This window comes from Marmota flaviventris, chromosome 4, assembly GCF_047511675.1.
Source record: "Marmota flaviventris isolate mMarFla1 chromosome 4, mMarFla1.hap1, whole genome shotgun sequence".
Lineage (NCBI taxonomy): Eukaryota > Metazoa > Chordata > Mammalia > Rodentia > Sciuridae > Marmota > Marmota flaviventris.
In genome coordinates this window covers 40,211,171-40,231,230 of record NC_092501.1, presented here as the reverse complement: position 1 = coordinate 40,231,230, position 20,060 = coordinate 40,211,171, and the positions used below count along the sequence as shown (strand labels likewise).

General features: G+C 44.3%; 2 protein-coding genes across 2 annotated transcripts; both read right to left on the bottom strand.

Moving 5' to 3' along the window:
- Window positions 1-218: 218 nt before the first annotated feature.
- Lrit2 (leucine rich repeat, Ig-like and transmembrane domains 2) lies at window positions 219-3,971 on the bottom strand. The gene is made up of 4 exons (XM_071611706.1): window positions 3,862-3,971; window positions 2,789-3,570; window positions 1,092-1,121; window positions 219-970 (listed from the first exon to the last, which is right to left on the bottom strand). The coding sequence occupies exons 1-4, from the start codon at window positions 3,969-3,971 to the stop codon at window positions 219-221; spliced, it is 1,674 nt and encodes a 557-aa protein (XP_071467807.1).
- Window positions 3,972-10,287: 6,316 nt separating this feature from the next.
- Lrit1 (leucine rich repeat, Ig-like and transmembrane domains 1) lies at window positions 10,288-19,509 on the bottom strand. The gene is made up of 4 exons (XM_027939879.2): window positions 19,388-19,509; window positions 15,349-15,815; window positions 12,627-12,932; window positions 10,288-11,264 (listed from the first exon to the last, which is right to left on the bottom strand). The coding sequence occupies exons 1-4, from the start codon at window positions 19,507-19,509 to the stop codon at window positions 10,288-10,290; spliced, it is 1,872 nt and encodes a 623-aa protein (XP_027795680.2).
- Window positions 19,510-20,060: the final 551 nt, after the last annotated feature.

Below are 20,060 nucleotides of genomic sequence, written 5' to 3'. Positions count from 1 at the left end.
CCATGGAGGGTTGGTTTTAGGGATTGGATTAGCCCCACATCACCCCTTGGCAGGCAACAAAGCACTACCTAAAAAAGGATTAATCCCAGTTTCCTCAAATAGGCAGACACTGGCCTTCCTTGCTATGGTTACTGTGCCCATCCAGTATCAGAATTTGTTCACAATCTTGGTTGAAGTAAATTTTGTCCACATCATTTCCCACCCCTTGACCTGGGTTGTTAGCCACTGTCTTCTTCTTTCTCCTCATTCCCTTTCATGTGTCTGTGGCCATCGCCATCCTCACAGACAGCTAGATGGTCTCTAAAGGATCTGTCTTTGCACTGTGGAACTGCAGGGGGAGGCCTGAGAGCATGCCTGTGGCGAGGACAGCAGTGCGGGCCCCACTCCCTGCAGCTGCAGGGGCCCTCGGCTGTCCAGACATAAGCCCCTACAGGCACTGCCAGCAGCAAAACACACAGGACCACCGAGATGTGTAGGAGGCGCTCGCGGTCCTCCAGCCTGCCACCATCTCTGCCTGTCACAAAGAGGACACATCTGCCCTCGTGTGGGGGCCGGCTCCCCATACTGAGGCATGCCTCATATTTTGTGCCAGGGAGGAGGTTATTTACAGCATATGTGTTGATTCCAGGGCCAATGTGGACCACTTCCTTTCTGAGGGCTTCATCCGAAGTAATATAGAGGGTAAACCACTCCTCAGAGATGTTGGCTACTGCAAACCACTCCAGCAAGATCCCGTGCACGGTCTGCTTCACCACCCGCAAGTCAATGTAGGAATTACCCTCCCGGGAGATAGAAAGAGAATAGGATGCAGGCAGGACCTGGGAAGGCTGGACATGGAGGGAGATGACCAGCGTGCTCCTGCCAATGAAATTGGAGGCTACACAGGTGTAATTGCCACTGTCTACCAGGTGAACAGCAGGGATGATCAACTGGGACAGAACAGCATCTTCTGCAGTCGAAGAAGTCAACACTGGGTGGAGAAAAGAGAAAAGTAGCTGTGCATTGTTCTGATAAACAGTTGGAAAGTTCTAGCAATGCTGGTTTTGTTGTTGTTGTTAAAAGATGATGCTAATCATTTGTTAAGCATGTACCTGGTGCTAGATGTTCACCTCTCAGAAACTCTGTAGGTACCTAATCTTACATATAGAATGTTGAGGACTGGATCAATCTACCAACTTACCCATAGTGAGAGCGATTGCTGCTGTTCAGAAGCAGCAATTAAACTGAAACCCAGTTCTATCTATGAAGCCCACACACTTTCAACATCAGTAACTACTCCCAACAACCACAGTAGTCTTATTGAGCTTAACAGCTTTCAGGAGATTTCTTGTAATTGTGTGACTGACCAATACTGTGAGCTCCAAGAAATGCTTTCTTACCTCCCAAATGTGCAGTGCCTCAGAGTTTGGAGTCAAATTTCTGGGTCCCTATTCCTTGCTAATTGTATGGTCCTGGGCAAGGTGCTTAAATTATCTTCAACTTACTTGTCAATAAAATGGGATGATAATAGCATGCACACCACAAGTTTGAAGATAAGGGTTCAATAAGTCTTAGCTGTTGTTATTTCTAGAAGACTAGGCAGAGCATAGTGCCAAGAGTGATTTACAGAATAACAAAACATAAGCTCTGAATGCATTTCACTGGTTTTCAAAAAGACTGAATGATAAATTCTGTATTTCTCCTCCATTCGCATTTAACCATCAACTAACAGGATGTGACCAAAATGATGAGGAAAACTGAAAAACTCAGTTAATTTTTTTTAATCATCTAGAGGATGTAACCATATTATGACAACTGTCTTGGTGACTAACTGCATTTCCCAAGTTTTACCTTGATACTTCAAGTAGTCTTCTAGACCTAGACCTAAAAATATGCAAAAATCAACAAATTTCCTTTTACCTTCAAGATACTCTTGAGGAAGCCATGTCTGGCTTTGTGGCATGGACAACCCTACAGGCAATTCCACCTGAAGTGTGAAAACAGAGCTTAGAGCTTTGATAAAGAAAGACAAATCCCAGTTCTGGGGCCCATGGAATTCTCTTTATCTCCCTGTACCCAAGTATTATAATTTTAAGGTATAAAATCTGACCAACACAGTAGTAAGAAGTGAAAATTAAGTTAGTATCTAGGAATTTCCAGCTTTTCCAATTAACTGAGAGGTAAGAGGGTGAAAGATCAATTGCTGAAATATATATTCTGTCCTGGACTCACTGAACTCATATCTCCAGGGCACGGGGATTGAAAAATTTCATTTCAAGCAAGCATCTCAAATGATTCCTTTCCGGCAAGTTTAGTAAATAAGTAATAAAATCAATTCTAGTTGGAAATTCTAGGATTATAAAATTTGCAGTATACTGTTTTCCATCTAGAGGGCTCTTAAAAATGTATTTATTCATATACAATTCTAAAACATGTATACAATATGATAAATCAGCAATAACATGTTTATTTATGTCCCTATGCCTATATGTCCTGGAGAGATCTGTATGCAACCATTTAAAACACTGCCAGTGGACTGGGATGTACCTCAATGCTACAATGTTTCCTAGCATACAGGCCTTGGCTCTGATCCCCAGCTCTGCAAAAATAAAGTGAAATAAAATAATGCTGGTAATGAAACACTGTCTTGGAATCTTTTCTATTTTGGTGAGTGTAATTCAGATCTATTCTGATTTTACCTATACCCAGCCTTCATGACTAACACATTTTAGAACCTCCTTATTGATGTAGGATTGCTACAGACCTCTCCATTCTCCCTAGATACCCCAAGAGGGTACGTGTGGCTTACCATTAAATTTTCTCCAAATGCTCAGGGGATAATTCCATGAGATGGTTGGTGAGGGGCTGGCCTGTGCCAAGCATTGCAGAGTCACATTCTGTCCTACCTGAATGGTAATATTGGCACTAGGGGTTGAGATCTGTGGCTTCATGCAAACACTGAGCTTAATCTCATGAAGTAGCTGCCCTGCCTTGTAGACAGGGTCCTGGCATATCAAGTAGGAATTCACCAGGATGACTGGAAGGCTATTGGACTTGACAAACTGGACAAGTCCTCTTAGACGACAGTCACATACCCAGGGGTTGTTGTCCAGTGCCAGCACCATGCTGGAGAGAATCTTAGCCCGACAGTGAAGTTGCTGGCATTTCTGGTAGGACGGCCAGTTCAAGAAGACATTTTTGGATACGACTGTAAGCCTATTGGAGGATAGGTCAAGGTAGGTCAGGTTGGCTAGAAACTGAAGAGCCAGCTCAGGGAGTATATCAATCCTGTTGCCTTTGAGATCCAAGACCCTCAGGAAAGGGGTGGCACGGAACGCTGTCCATGGTACTGAACGGAGTTTGTTCCCCTGCAGTCTCAACTCTCTCAGTTCTGGCAGATGCTCCAGGGCTCCTAAGTGGATCACAGTGATATTGTTAAAGTTGAGCCAAAGGTATTCCAAGGTGCTCATGTTGACGAAAGGCCCTCGGGAAAGTTCAAATATGGGTGAGTTTTCAATTCTTACTTGCTTGAGCTCTTGAGGAAGGTTCTCTGGAATATTTCCCAAAGAGATAGACATGCATTGCAGAGTCCTGTACAAGAAATCAGAAAAGCTTTAAAATGAACATCAGGAAAGTTGGAAGGGATGTCAAGTGGATCCTTGCATTGTACATGTGAATTATATGAAAATATATTATTCGCTTAAAATAATAGAGATCTATATTGGTAAAAATACTCAGCTCACAAAGTCCAACACCAACTAAGGTGAATCTCATAGGAATTTTGCTGATTTCCTGCCAATTCTGGGCATGTGTCCACTCCATATCATTCCCAACAAAAGTCCATCCCCTATAACCCTCTGGCATCCTGCCAGGACAGCGCACCTGCCAAAACTCTCCTCTGAGCAGGTGCATCCTTGCAGACAGAAAGGCTGAACTGCATGTGTATCCTGAAAGACCAGAACTAGCAGAAAGTAGTGAAAAACCAAAGCCATATTTCTCTGTAAGAAATTGCTGTGTGCTTTGAATAAGCGTAGTCCCAGTTTCCGAGTGGCAAATCCTATTACTGGTAATCCATGGTGATGTAGGTCAGCACAGCAGCAGCAAAGCCCCTGGATGCTCTAAAGTCTGTTATGGCCCAAATCATAGGCTCAGGCAGAGTCCATGCAGAGGGAGTTATGCCTCTTGACCAAGGCATGAAAATTCACCATTTTTCTGGTTGCTGGTTCTGGAAATTTAAGTCAGATATCTAATTACATCCTGGTTCTACCTTCCTTCAGCTTCTTTCAAAAAAGTCTGAGAAACCAGCAGGTAATGCTGTTCTGAGCATCAGGGTTCATTCATGGCCAGGGTCCATTTCATATTTCACCATTCACAATTGGCTCCTGAATCCCAGCATTTTCAACCATTTTCTCCAAGTGAAAGCAGATGAGGAATAACAAAGTAGTTCTTTGATGATTCCAATCATTTGTTCTCTCCCCCATACCTTGGTGGTGTAGTTAGGCATGCTTCCAATGCATCAAGACTACTGCATCTGCAGCTTGACCAGAGGCTGACCAGAGTCAGAGAAGCATCATGATGTTGTTTCAAACACAAGATGGTATTTTATTGTTGTTGGTGGTGCTGATGGGGTTTTTGTTGTTGTTGCTGTTGTTGTTTTGAGACAGGATCTCAGTAAGTTTCCAAGGCTGGGCTCAAACTCATGATCCTCCTGCCTCAGTTTCTCAAGTAGCTGGAATTACAGGCACATGCCACCATATCCAAAAATATTATATTTTCTTATAAAACCAAAACATTTTTCTTTTTTCTGGATTTCTCCTGAATGCTATGTATTTCACATTAAAAGTTAAAAAGCTACATTTTAAATTGAGATCTATATGACTTGGTACTTGCTCTGCCACTCTTTGTTCATTTACTAAATATTTCTTTATCATTTTCTCTAAGCCACACACTTGCTAGGTACAAGGAATGCTGTGGCAAGACAAACTCTTATAGACCCTGACCCCATGAAGTCTTCTTTCTTGCTTATGCATCTGTCTTGAGATTTTTTTTAATGTTTAACGTCTGCGAATCTCAGTTTTTCCTTTGCAGAGTGAAAATATTAATAAGCACCTCATAGTGTTCTAAGGAAACTTTAAGATTATGTAAATAAAGCTCCCCACATACAATAGGTGTCCAATAATTCACTTCCTATAACAATAGATTTCTGAAGAGCAAAAATACCTACATCTGTATTAATTGGGGGTACTTCCAGATGAACACTGAAATTTTGTGAGTTCCTGTAAGACTCATGATACACATTATACCCTACAAAAGGCTTCAGTGAAAAAAATCCGCTTAGAAGCTAACCAGTAGGAGGGAAACGGGTCACAACTAAGCTGATTACACTCCAGGCTTTCCACTCATGACAGATATATTTGCAGGAGTTCCCATTCAGTTTAGCTGTGCAATCTGGGTAGATCTCTGGAGTTCCTCTCAAAATGAAAATCCAAAACAAGGAGTGTGCTGTGGGTACAAAGTTTGTGGTGAACATGGAGATGCCTAGATCTCCTTTCAAGAGATGATCTTATTCCCAGTTGCAAAAAAAGTGCTTATGTGAGTTCAGATCTGTTCCAAGGCAGCCTACATCCAGTGACTGAGGGCAGTGAGGGATCAGAGCCTGGCCAGATTAGCCTGATGGGGGGAACACTTCCTATAGGCCATTCTCATTCTAGAGTCTTCTGCCAAGTTTTCCAAGACCTCATTAAGCTTGCTTCCTATGTGTGATTCAACCTACAGGTATGCATAATCATCAGTAAATTCCTTTCACTCTTCTTACTCCAAAATATAAAAGCTGAAAGAATCTTCTTCTTTATCTACAATTTTTCTGTCCACTCCATGCTTGTGTACAGCATTGTCATTATCAAATAAAAAAAATTGTCAAATAAATCCAGCTCCACTCAACTTACTGGAAGTAATTTGCTGCAAGACTGTGAAGAAAGAACACCAGTGGTATGTGCCATCTCTGAAATCACGTAGGCCACTTTCCTCTGCCCCTTCTCCTTTCCTGTTCTCCTCAGCCTCTTATTTTCTTATTTGGAATAGAGAATCTATATATTGGGAGTTAAGGCAGGGGTTAGAACAATTAAACTACCTTGGGTAATGCCATTCAGCTTAAAATAACATGTGGCTAAGTGTAATCCCTAGACTCAAGAGACCCTGTCAACAAAGAGAAGGAAGTATAAGAATATTTCCACTACATCTCCCCTCCTGCAGGTTGATTTTAGAAACTTGGCTCTTAAGAGTTCTTGGTGGAGACAAGTGGAAGAGGACTTACTCTGCTTATGAAACTATTAGATATAATAACTCCTGGGAGGCATCTCACTGGCTTAATAGAATCTTGATAAGAGAGTATCCTATCTGTTCAATTGGAAGATGCTGCTCATTCCTCAGTATTAGCCGAACTCTGAAACAGCCCAGACAGAGAATTGAACAATTTATCAGAGAGCAGACATGCTATGTTCCCTTTTTTTTTTTCTAGCTTAAGCTGCTTCCTGCCCCCTCCATCTGCTTCCAGTATGTTTAGATGTTTCCTTTGACCACCCACACTCTGTGGTAAGTCTGTGGTGAACAGAAGATCACATTTCCAAGGCCCCTTGAAATACATGGGCCATGTGACTCATATTCTGGCTAATGAAATGTTAGAGTAAATGATGTTTGAGAAGTCCCATGATCCCCTTGTGTCGTGTCACTTTTTCCATGGACATTCCAGTTGGTGGCGCCTCCCTCCACCTGGATCCTTGTATGAGTGAGTGAAGCAGAGCCCTCCCTCCATCCACATTTCTCACATTTCCCTCTCACTCCAGTAGACTCTGTAAGAGCAAAAATGAATTATGATGTGTAAAGACACTGAAATGGAGGAATTATTACCACAGTATATACCTAACCTATTCTGCCTACAACCTGCTTACAACTAAATAAAATGTGCTTGAGTACTTTTAAATCAATGTTTGTCTTTACTAGATTATACCATGGTTAAAAATCAAAATTTCTAGCTCTAATTCTTTGAAAGGACTGCTCACTAAATCCCTTAATTGATAGCCTAGTTTTTTGTTGTTATTGTTTTGTTTTTTGTTTTTGTACTAGAGATTGAACTCAGAGGCTCCTAACCACTGAACCACAAATCCCAGCCCTTTATTTATTTATTTTTTTTTTTTTTTTGAGACAAGGTCTCACTAAGTTGTTTAGAGACTTGCTAAGTTGCTGAGGTTGGCTTTGAACTTGCTATCTTCCTGCTCCAGCCTACCAAGTCTCTGAGATTACAGGTGTGAGCCACCCCACCTAGTTTTGATAGCACATAACTAATTTCCAAAACACAATTTCTGGATTTTTGTGTCCTACAACTTAGGCAACTGCAGGTAAGTGACACTTGACACACCCTCTGTCTAATCAAGAGGAATATAATCATGTTATAGTCAGGAAAAGACATGACGGAGATACCATGATTCCAACCAATCTCTGAACTCATCTTCCAGGGGCAGCATGCTGCCGGACCACTATAGTTCAGACTGGTCTTCAACATTAGCAGACAAGAAATTTTTTTCCAAGACACTCAGAGGTCATTCAGTTTTCAGGGATTGACTCATAGTAACCAGACTCATATACTAAAAGATTAATATATAAACCAGACACCATTTATTTTTTTACCATGGGAATTTGTTGTTTTCCTTTTTGAGTGACTTAAACATTCATGAGCACAATTAAGAATGATTCTTTCCTACAAGAGCAAATGAGAAAAGACAGAACATATAAATGAAGGCTGACAGCTGAGCACTGGGAGGCTAACCATCTTGGAGACCATGACCATGCAGACCATGAAGACTGGCATTAATTAATCACTGGAAAATCCAAACCTTCCCTCTCTTAATTAGGTATATGAACAAATCTTGCTTTCAGTTTCTTATTTTTTTTCTTCCAATAAAAATGGGTAGATATTAGTTGTCTTTAGGCCAATAATTGTTCAATATTGATTGATTTAGACACTTAAAGGCAATATCTTAATCATTTCACCTGGTGCTTCCTCATCTGTTGCACTTTTATTTGAATTTGTGGGGTGTCTGTCATGTTCATGTATCAAGCAGTCAGAATGAGTCTTGAGTCTCCAAAGACACAGCAGAACTACAATAAAAATCTAGATGAGGGGTTGGCAAACAACGTCCTGTGGAGCAAATCAAGTTTGACACTTGTTTTTATAAATAAACTTTTATTGGAACACACCAATGCCCACTAACCAACTTATTGTCTGTAACTGCTTTTGCATTCCATCAGCAGGGCTGAGTAACACAGCCTATAATATTTACTATCTGGTTCACTTCACAGAAAAGCCTTGCCGACCTCAATGTGGACATTGCCCAATCAAATAATTTCTCATACCAATGCCTATAGCTCACAAGTTATAATAAAACACACTGAAAATGATGGCAGAAAAATACCCAAGTATGGAAACTCCATGCTTATATGCCTAGTTGTTCTCATGGTTCAGATCCCAGGTTTCAGTGGTTCCAGAAAGATTCCTTTTTCATAGTGAAACTGCTGTGCACTACATTACAGAGATCAGTACTGAATAAAGACCCTCAGCTTGGTCAAGAGGTTGTCAAAGACCTGGAGTCCAAAAAAAGAATCTATCACTCCCTTATATAAGTCCCTTATCTCTTTAATTCTCGGGTTTTTCATCTGTAAAATCAAAGAATTCAACTACCATTGTTGGTTGTTGTGAGCATCTAATGCAAGAAAACTGAGGGAAATGTGTGATAATGCAAATATGAGAGGAAAATGACTTTAGGAATGAATCATTGTATTACTCTGATTTTTATCTAGTGAGTGTTCACATTATGTGGGGTCTCTTGCATGATACTAACAAAATAATTTCCCTGGACCATTTACTGTTCACAAATTTCCACAATTGTTACCCCAAAGACTTGATAACAGGCACCATGGATGCTCCCCTCACTAGAGCCCAACTCTGTAGACAGGGAACAAATTAAGCCTTCCCCTGGACATACTCACATTTTCCTATACACAGAGTCAGTATCTGAGTGGTTTCCCACCTTCAGGCAAAAACCAAACAAAATCTCTAGAATAGCTTGCCGAAGGACCAAGGAAGGAAAGCTCCCAGACACTTTGAGAAGCCCCAGTAAGATTTAGTAAGAATCACAAGTGTTGTGACATGAGGGCAAGTGCTGAGTGCCAGACAGTATTGGGTGTGAAATGCCCTCTGACACAGAGGGTCTCTTTGATCTCTCCATCCTGACATGCTGAGAGCAAATAAGCAGTGGTCTCTTAGGCATCATCCAAACTTCTACAGTCTGTTGAAAATCAATGATTGTCTCTAGGCAAAAATGACACCCAGGGAATAAATGTTAGAATTCACTGAATTTTTGCCTAGAGCACAGTATGGATGAGTAATGTGTATATGAGTATGTACATTAGCCAAAAGGTGACTGTATGTGTGAGTACCTATGAGTTAGCATAAATGTAACCAAAATATGGAACAGAAGATTGATAGGGATTGTTGCCAATGGAGATAAAATGCTGTGTCCAATTCCAGAGCTTCCACAGCCTGGTCATGTAATCGTGGGCAATATAGAAAATTAAATCGCTGTTCAGCAAATATTTCCTGCTCCACTATCACCTCTGTGGGAGAAGTGTCCTTACTTACCCTGTTAAAGTTGGGTTTGGCCATGAGACTTCTTTGGCAGATAGAATATGGGCATAAGCGGCAGTGTGCCAATCCTGAACTAAGAATTTAAGAGGTATCACATGACTTTGCTCATTCCTCTGATGTCATCTGACTTTACCATGGGAATAGCCTGTCCCAGGTAGCCACTATTACTCTCCAGTCCAGGCCCCAAATCAGGGACACAGAGCAGAATGCCCATCAATATATAGACCATGAATGTGAAAATAAGTGTTTTTTACCATACACCACTGAGTTTTGGTCTTATTTGTTATATACCCCAAACTGGTGGATACAGACAAAATACTTAACTTCCCTATTTCTTCTCCAGGAAAATGGAGAGGAGGGTGGTGCCTGGTATAAATGGTTGTTAGAACATTTAAGCGAGTTAATTCATACAGAGTATTTAGAACATTTCCTGGCACACAGTAAATGCTTAATAAGTATTAACTGCCATGGCTGTTGTTGACATAATGTATGAGTAAGCAGGTACCCAAGCCGTAAGAGTGACTGGGCATGCAGTCAGGCTTCAGAGTGAGTGTGTAAGAGTTGAAGAGGGAAAACAGATAGGCAGGTGTGAGAGGGGGGTGCTGCCCTCAGCAGAAGTACTCGTTCATCCTTCTGCCTCCGCTGGTCCCCAAAGCCTGAGAGTCTAGGCTGGACCGGCCGGAAAGGAGCCGGTCGGCCTCACTAAGGCTGTGCCGAGACAGCTCTTCGGAGCCGTCGTCGCTGTGGCCCAGCCTCTCCAGGTTGACGTAGGCCCCCGTGGCCTCGGTGGTGCCCCGGGTGCGGCACTTGCGGCAGCGCCTACGAAGAGCACCACAGCAGACGAGCAGCGTGGGTGGCAGGGCGATGATGGCAGCCACGCTGATCACCACCACGTTGATGAGCCGCTGGGTGCCCTCGGCGTCCACCATCTGGTCGGTGGAGAAGATGAGGCATTGCTCCTTTCGGGGCACCAGGCCCCGCACACAGACACATGCCACGTACTTGGTCTTGGGGGCCAGTCCGTCAATGGTGACACTGGTCTTCCCCGGCGGCACGATCAATCTACGCATATCATGCTGCCCAAAGACGGTGTAAAGGACACTGAAGGCAGTTGTGTTCCCAGCCTGGGGGGCCTTCCATACCAAGGACACTCTGTGGTAACTGTCCCCCACCACTTTGAGTGACTTCACCATCCGTGCCTCCTGGGGTTCAACCTGCCCTTCCCAGAGCTCTCCTGGGGCACCCATCTGGAAGTGCTGGAGGGCCAACTTCTCCTTCAGGCTGGGCATAGAGGTCCCAATGGCCAGGACAGCAGGTTCAGGAATATGCGAGACATGCCGGGCCACCAGCTTGTTGTTGTAAGCAGCAGCTTCCGCCCCTTCCCCTGTCCTTGCCCATAATGCCCCTGGGATCCCAGTGTGTTCTGTGGATGTCTGGGGCTCTGTGACAATAAGGGAGATAAGAGTCTCAGAGGCTCCTAGGAAGTTCTTTGCCTGGCAGATGTAGTCTCCAGAGTCCAGTTTAGACACTGCAGGCAAGTCCAACAGAGTCCAGCTTACACCATCACTGGAGACTTCCTGGTGCACTGGGGGAAGAAGAAGCACATTTGAGAAAATGAATGGGCCCATCTGCCCCTAACTTACTCCCAGAGCCAAGTTCACAGCCCCTGGGCTACACATGCTGTACTAAATATCCTATCATCCTGAGAAATTGCTGGCAGGCATTCAACTTTCAAGTTATTCAAAGGCCAGCTCACTGGGTCACTCAAGGCTCAGTTCCTTGCCTTGTAGCCATATAACCTTGGCTGAGATCAACCAAGATCAGGATTACCTAGGCTCAAATCTGGGTGAGGCCCTAGAACTCCGGATGGAAGCAGAGCCTAAGAATAAACTGCCTTCTAAATCTGAGATGTTCAAATCTGAGATGCTCTGTGAAGTTTTTGCAGAGGTGATGCAAGTATGTAGGCAAGTACGTTGCAGGGTGGCAGTCAGGGAGTAATCATGAGGCAGAGAGCCAACTGGAAGTGCCCTGCCACCCTGTTCACCCCCATGGTTGCTTCGGTTGGATCATCTTCACCTTTCTGTTTTACATTGTGGAACCTGTTGTACTATTTTGTTTGTAAGTTTAATTCAAACCCACTCTTCTAGAGCAATGCTTACCAATCTAGTTGAGGGAGACATAGAAGAAAGCTGGGGGAGGGTTGCAAGATTTTCTGATTAGCTGCTAAGGAGTCATTTCTCCTTAATCCCCTCTCTGTTCTGTGGATGGCTGTGACTCCCACCATTGACCCCCGTCCTTGCTACCACCATGACAAAGATGAGTCATTTCTGCTTATACAGCCAAGCCAAAATAGTATATACTGTGAAGTCACCTTGACTATATTAGAATCCCAGCTCCTTCTTATAGGGCTGTGTGATGCAGGCCAAGCATTTAGCTTCTCAGAGCCTGCATGCACTTGTATGAAAAATAAGGATATCAGTTGCTCTTTAAAATTCAACAACATTATGGGCATAATTCACTTAGCACAGTGATAACCTCAATGAGGAGATCAATAGATAGCAATCCATATCATTATTCCTGGCTTAATATTTCAACTGGAAAACTTACTGTAAGTATTTAATACACTAAGTTCTACCAAAAATCCAGCCTTTTATTCCTCCCAATAAAATCCTTCAGTTTCTATAACAGTAGCTGGTAGGATATATAACAGGACATTTCAAGAGCTGTTGTCATCATTAAATCCGTTGTCTCCATACTGCTTCTGGGAAGATCTTATTGGAGATATGGGGGCCCAACCTAGCTTAGATTGGAAAGACTCCATTGGAGATATGGGGGCCCAACCTAGCTTAGATTACTTTCCCCTGACCCTGCCCACTCCCTGTTTGGGATGTTGATCCCCTCACCCCAGTTCAGGTGCTCAGCACAAGAATCCCCACAGCTCACATACCTGTGCCATTGAGTGGGTGCCCGTTGGCTCGCCTCCAGCTCATCTCAGGTCCAGGGACCCCAGTGGCTCCACAACGCAGCAATACTGCACTTCCCAAAGGGGACTTGATGCTGGTCACCCCTGGACGGAGCTCTGGGCCCTGGCACTTCCTCAACTCCAGCTGGCTAAAGGCCACTCCAGCCAGATTACGTGGGGTGTCACACCTCAGTTTGGCCTCGATGAAGACCAAGTTTGGGATCCAACCATCTAGGAGATGGACCAGGTCATAGAGTTGGCAGTCACAAACCCAAGGGTTGTCCTGCAGCCCTGTAGCAGTGAGAGAGAGGCAAGAGGTGAGCCCTAGATACTCAGGTGCCCAGGCCCAGCTCCCTTTCCCTTTAGAGAGGATGAAGCAGGTCCTCAGGTCAGAGTCAACAGAACTGACTTCCAGCTCTTAGCCTTGCTAGCTGTATACCCTTACACCTGGTTTTTCATCTTAAATGATAGCATTATTTCCCTTCAAGGTTGGTATAAACATAAATAAAGATTATATCATTAAGCACTAGATAGGCCATACAGCACACTAACAAAATTGCCAACTATGTCAGACTAATCTTTTCAAGTCACTGGCAAGGAAGAAATTTTCCAATAATTACAGTATCCCAAAATCATTCCTAAAACTACTCACTGACTCCTGACCTTTGACCCTAGTCTTTCCAGTGTAAGTGGCACTTACAGCATCATCCCAGCAATAAGAATGGCTGCTCTGAACAATGGGTCTCTTTGAGGTAGGCTCAGAAGGAGTAAAACGTGGGGTAAGAAGGCTGAAAATCAAACCCTATGAGACGTCCCCATTCCTCTTTACTCCTTGTTGAACATTTTTAAAGAACTGAAAGCAAGTCTTTGCACCCACTTGGTCAAAAAGGGGTACCATGTGTCTTCAATTCTAAGGCACAATTCCTTTTTATATGCCTGCATTTCTGAAATACAAGATGAAGGCATTTAATATAATATAGTTTTCACTCCCCCAAAGATTGATATTAGATTTGATAGTGAGTTTAATAATCCTAATATATCATACAATTGCATCCATACAGTTTATATATTTGGAAAGGAAAATGTCAAAGGGTTGGGGAAGGTATATTCAGACCTGATTGCATGTCCATGACTTTCAGGTCCCTATGAGCACTAGCTGAAGATGTCACTTTCTTCTCCCCCTCTCTCCCTCCCCCTCCCACAGTGGCTGCTGCCTTGTATCACTGCTTAAATGTGTTTTGTGATACACTAGTAACTCAAGGTTCATCACTGTCTTGGCTCTCATAGTGAGTTAATCTGGTTTTCGCCTGTTACAAAAGGATCCCAAGGAATTAATATAAAGGACAAAGTTAAACAACAGTGAAACGTTCACCTATCAGATTGGCAAAAGTTTAATATTTTGGCCATTTTAATTGTTAATTCCATGAAGGATTACATTTTCTGTCACTGTGATTCACTGCTATATCCCCACATCTAGAATTGGAAAGAACTCAAATATATTTACTAAATGACCTTGTGAATGGGTGGTCTCAAGCACTACTGGTGAGGAGTGAGAACAGTACTGGCCACTTCACAAGTTATCAGATTGACTCCAAAATGTTTAATGGGCACTGCATGACCTAGGAATTCTAATTCTGAGCACCTATCCTCAGAAACAGCTGTACACACATATAAGAATGCACTGCCCAGAACATTCTCAGTGGCATTGTAGGTGTTAACAAAATATAGAAACAATCTAAAGGTCCACTGAATGGGAAATGGCTACATAAATTATAGCAAAATTATATTACAATCCGGCACGGTGGCATATGCCTATAATCCCAGCAGTTCAAAGCCAACTTCAGCAACAGCGAGGCACTAAGCAACTCAGTGAGACCCTGTCTCTAAATAAAATACAAGACAGGGCTGGGGATGTGGCTCAGTGGTTGAGTGCCCCTGAGTTCAATCCCAGGTACCTCTCCCCCCAAAAATCCCTATATTATAGAATATAGTGCAGTAGCTTTCAAATATGAATTTATTCCATTTGTAATAATACCAAAAGATCTCCAAAAAAGATTGTTGGATGAAAAAAAAATAGTATTCATTAGTATATATAATAAAAACTGTTATATAACACTCACATAACTTTTATTTTGGCATGTTTGTGTATATATATATTTGTATGCATATGCAAATGTATTGTAAAAAGGAACTTGCAAATAAACATGATAATAGCAGCTATCTGGAAAAGGCAAACGAGATCAGAACAGGAAGCAGGGACTAATGGGTCTCTATCCTTTTCTGTTATGTTTTCAATATTTACATATATTCACATATGAGTTAGATAATCCAAATCGATTTTCCAGTTATGCCATACCTCTTCTCCTGGGGATCAGGCAGAACATACTGAGGAACTAGCCAGTATATTGTGTCAACCCATTCAACCTAGCCCCTTGCGCAGGGAAACTAAGTCTCAGGAGGCCACAAGCTGGGTATATGAACTGGGAGATTCCATACATCTAGGTTTCCTTATTTATAACAATGGAATTTGAACTGCTGTAGTCTAGCCTGAGACTTGAGCTCCTAAGCCTGGGACTCTTGTATATCTTAATCCATTTTCACTTGAACGTAGAAGGTAGATACGATTTATATTTTCAGACAGAGAATCCAGATTCACAGAAGTCTGGTATAAGACCCCCAGGCTCAGCAGGGTGGTGCCATCTCTTACCTAGGACAAGCCTGGCGTGGTGACCAGGAAGGAAGGGCCCAGACTTCAGTTGAGCCCAGGTGAGCAGCAGCTCCTGCGGGAGCCTCATCAGCTGATTGCTAGAGAGGTCCAAGAAGGTCAGATTTCCCAGGAAGCGCGCGGCCTCCGGCGGCAAGACCGAGAGGCGGTTGGCCTGCAAGTCCAGCAGCCGCAGCTGGGGGGCGTCCCTGAGCGCGGCCCAGGGGAAGGCGGCCAAGCGGTTCCCTGGCAGCCGCAGTTCGCGCAGGCGTCTCAGTCCCCGCAGCATGAGGACACTGAGCTCCGCGAGGGCGTTGTAGGGCAACCACAGCTGCTCCAGGCGGCCCAATGCCCTGAAGGCCTCTCCAGGAACTCTGCGTATGGCGGTCCTCTCCACGCGCAGTCTGCAGGTGTCCGGAGGAATAGACGCTGGGGGTAGGGTCATGTCGGGATCACTGCACACCACGGCCCTGGTCACAAAAGTGGGGGATATTTGAGCAAGGGTCCTGTCAATTCTGGGATAACCCCCTTCCCTTAGCCTCCGGATCTGCTTGTTAACACAGGGCACCAATTTCAGGGTCCAAACTAGGTCAGGCTCTGGAGAGGGGACCCTAGAACAAGCAGCCTCACATTTTCCCTTTGAGGTGCTCTTGTTTGGAGAGCAGAGCCTTTCATAAGGGTCCCAGGAGAGCCATTTGGTCTTCACTGGCCTGAAAGACTTCACACTTAACTATGTTCTGTTACAGCCCACAGCACCCACCTTGCACTAAGAAAGAACAGCATTAATAAATCCTGTGATCATTGTGCGTGTGTGTGTGTGTGTATACATATATATGTGTGTGTGTGTGTGTGTGTATATATATATATATATATATATATATATATATATATATATATATAATTTTTTTTTAAAATATGCCAACGGCATCAAAAACTGGAAGTGCTTCAGGGGCCATGAGATGATCAAAATTTAGTCTGAGATCTGGGATGTGGCAGCCCCACCATTAGATTCACATTTGGGCTCTCTGCTTGCTGGCTGTGTATCCTTAAGTATATCAAATAACCCCTTTCCCCCTCAGTTTCCCCGTAGTAAAGTCTACCTCATAGTGCAGTTACAGTGTTTAAGTGAGATAACATACAAATTCAGCATGCAGCCTATCACCCTGTACTCATGATATTGATTACTGTATCTGTGTCTCAGCACTGAAGGTAGAGCAGGGCAGTCTTACAACTTTCAATACTCCTGTGCCAACAATGACTTCCTAGGCCTTCTTAGTTTGAATCTAAAGCTGAAGATAAAGAGAGAACAGGAAGCAATCCCTGACCACAAGTAACCTACAATTCAGGGATTGTGTTTTATACCATCAATGAGAGTAGCACACTCACATGAGGTAAGATGAAAAGGGAGCGATTCCCAAAAAGACAGTAAAATGTGGAGGCTGGGCATCAGGGACCCAGTCCTTGTATGGTGTCAGTTTCATCCCAAGCGCTGCTCTGCTAGCACTATGAGAAAGGTGTCATGTTTTGCTTTGCTAAAAGAAGTTATTCTCTTTTAATGATTGCCATCATGCATTGCCCAAATCAGGCCTTCCTAAGTGTCTACCATCTTAACATACACATGATACTAAAAAATGGCCCAACTTGGCTTGTTTTCTCTTGTAAATGGCATCACAGAAGGTATTTCCACCCACTCATATTCCTCAAAGAAAGATTGGAACCCCTACTAAGTGATGGGCCATTCAGAAGAGAATCAAAGTCCCTGTCCTCTGCAGCTTATAGTCTATTTAAGGGAAAGAGAGCATTGAAGGCCATAATATTTTCAGGTAATAATACAGGTTGAGGTGATAGCAAGGAGGAAGGTCTGAATGTAAGTGGGAGGAAAGGAAAACATATCCTGAATGGGGGAGAAAATGGTGAAAGGAGGCCTTAAAGGACCCCAATAAGAGCCCAACACAAGCCAACAGCACAACTTTTGATGGGACAACCTGGGCACAAAAAGCATGAGACACATCTGTCCAGGTACCCAGATGGGGCATCCTAGAAACCCCCATATCTGCAGGGACATACATTTTGCTCACAATTCAAGAGTGTGGGTCAGGGCAGGTTGCCAGGGGAGGGCTCTCTGAGAGACCCTGGTAGAGGTGGGTCTGAAGAAGGCACCTATGGGGCTGAAGGAGCCTTGATCTAAGTGCACAATCTGTGCCTCTGGGCATTGAGGATCTGGGGAGAGGGGGCTCTGCAGCCCTTTATGGCCTCATTCCTCTCATAAGACATTCCATATAAATGCATGGGCACACATCAATCCTACTACTGTCAGGCAGGTAGAACCAACTGTAAGAGCTCTGGCTTCAGGAGAGCATGACCACTGGTTGACATTAGGACCCCTAGAAATTGCTCTTGTAATTTTAGTTTCCATCCAAAGTCTAACTCTGTTGTCTGTAGTTCTCATCTTGTTCATACCCATGGCAGCATCCCAGACAAGAAGAGTTCTGGAAATAGAATCAGAAGTCCTAGGTTCTGGGACCAATCCCATCACTGAAGCTCTGGGACTTTGAGGCCTGTGCTCCCTGTGAGTGGTAAAGGAGGCTTCTTGTCACTCTGATCACACTGTCCTTGGCCATGGGCTATTTCCCAGCCTGCTCAGGTCTAAGTCTTCTTTAGTGAAAGGAAGCTTACCTTCCATGTGAGTTACAGCATCAGACACTTATGCAGAAAGTGGAAATTTTCCTATTCCTCAGATCTTACAGGATGTCCTTTTTTTTGGCGGGGGGTGCCTCTCCATTCTCTGCCACCCCTCAACCCCAAGCAACATGATGCCCATTGCCTGAAAGGATAACTGTAGTAACATTGTTCTCTGATCACCACCGTGGCTCCCTAGTGCCCATCTAAGACAAGGGGGAAAAGGAGGATGGAATTCCATAAGGTTGGAAAGTTGATCACAAAGGCCATAAGCCAGAAGATGAAATCCTTAAGTTAGAAAATGCACAGGTCATTAATGGATAATCCGAGGAAATTGGTATAAAGAAAAGATGGTATAAAGACTGCTGGAGAGAAGACAAAAATGAGCTCAGGGCTGGGGCTCAGCGGTAGAGCACTTGCCTCAAAGGTGTGAGACCCTGGGTTTGATCCTCAGCATCACATAAAAACAAATACGTAAATAAATAAAGATATTGTGCCCATCTAGAACTAAAAAATTTTTTTTAAAAAAGAGCTCTAGAGGAAAAGCAAGGGTCCACAAACCAGAGTAGACTTGGGAAGGTGCCATGGAAAGGAGACGGAGAGAATGTGGGTGTTCTAAGGGACCAGATGGAGGATGGGGGAAAATCAAGGAGGAGGCTGAGGATGGAGGGAGCAAGCTTGCAATGGAATGGACACTTATAATACTTCTGAGTCTCCATAGAAAGGGGTCAAGCCTGATCTCTTAGGGGCTGCCAGAGGAGACCCAAAGTGGGAAGAGCATGAGGAGGCAGGTGGTCCCTTCATGGGTGGAGTGACAAGAAGCACTTGGATGTGACTGGTTATTCTAGGGAGATTAGGCATATAAATAGAAGAGGCTTGGAAAGATGGGGCTTGGAGACACAGGCAGAAAGGTGGGATGGGAGGTAGCAGGAGAGGAAAAGAAAGAGGTAAGGAGGAAACTTCCTGGGCCTTTAAAGAGCTCCTTTAGGCTCCACCAGGAGCCTAAAGGAAGGCTCAGGAGGGAGTTTCTGAAACCAGCACACTTGGCCCCACGGCACCCCCCACTTGTAAGCATACTGAGTACCTGCTGGACAGAGCAAACCCCCTACTTACTGGAAGAAAATACATTGCAGACAACCCCCATAGGACTCCTGGGTTTCAGGGGCCAGGGATATGGGGGTCTCACCCAGTCATGATTTGAAAACCCCGCATCCTGCATACCCATGATTATCCAGGGGCCTCAGGTGGAGATGCGTGGGACTGTCAAGCAAGGGGACAGCTGCTGGTATCCAACCCCTCCCCACCCAGTCTAACTGGTAAAGTTATGAGGGCGAGCCACCATCCCATACCCCTGGTGCCGTACCTGGCCTTGCTGCCATCACCCAGGATGTGGAGGCCGCAGGTGCACTGAGAGGGACAAGAGCCCCGGGCCTGGTGGGACCCCCCAAGGGCCAGGATCCAGAGCATGCCCACTGCCACCCACATGACTCCTGGCTCCTCTCTGAGGAGCCAGCCAGGGGCCAGCCAGCCCAGCAGCTTCCCACTTACTCATCCTCTCCTCCCAACCCCAGGCCATCGGATAAACACAGACAGTCTGGGGATTAGGGAGGGGGCCCCAGCCAGAGCGCTCAGCAGCTTACTGCTTCCTGAATCATTCAGACCTGAGGGTGGGGGAGGAGAATCCTTTCTATAGCACCGGCCCTAGGCCCAGACAGGTGGGGGCACAGCAAGGCAAGGTAGGTGAACATCTGCCAGAAGCAAGCAACTACGAGGGTGGTCATCTGTAAAGTTCCCTATGCAACCAGGCTGTGGGTAACACAGACCTCCCCGAGGTACATGAGCTCAGGGAAGATGGACAGAGAACTCTGGCCTCCCTGGAGGTGATGAGGCATTAGAAAGAGCTGGAACTCAGGGACAATGGCTCTCCAGGTTCAAATCCTAGCTCTTCCATTTAAAGGCCATGACTTTGGGTGAGATACATCATCTCTCTTGGCTTCTGTGTTCACATCTGACAAAAGTAAGTCAAGTTAATCCAC

What these genes read in the sequence shown, in the direction of transcription:
- Lrit2 (XM_071611706.1), bottom strand. Translation starts at nt 3,971, where the DNA reads ATGGCTTTGGTTTTTCACTACTTTCTGCTAGTTCTGGTCTTTCAGGAT. An exon ending in CATTTGGAGAAAATTTAATG is followed by an intron (nt 1,122 to 2,788) that starts GTAAGCCACACG and finishes AGGTACCTACAG; the next exon opens with AGTTTCTGAGAGGTGAACAT. An exon ending in AGGTGAACATCTAGCACCAG is followed by an intron (nt 971 to 1,091) that starts GTACATGCTTAA and finishes TTCTCCACCCAG; the next exon opens with TGTTGACTTCTTCGACTGCA.
- Lrit1 (XM_027939879.2), bottom strand. Translation starts at nt 19,509, where the DNA reads ATGTGGGTGGCAGTGGGCATGCTCTGGATCCTGGCCCTTGGGGGGTCC. An exon ending in GGTGATGGCAGCAAGGCCAG is followed by an intron (nt 15,816 to 19,387) that starts GTACGGCACCAG and finishes TTTTGTGACCAG; the next exon opens with GGCCGTGGTGTGCAGTGATC. An exon ending in CCACGCCAGGCTTGTCCTAG is followed by an intron (nt 12,933 to 15,348) that starts GTAAGAGATGGC and finishes TCACTGCTACAG; the next exon opens with GGCTGCAGGACAACCCTTGG.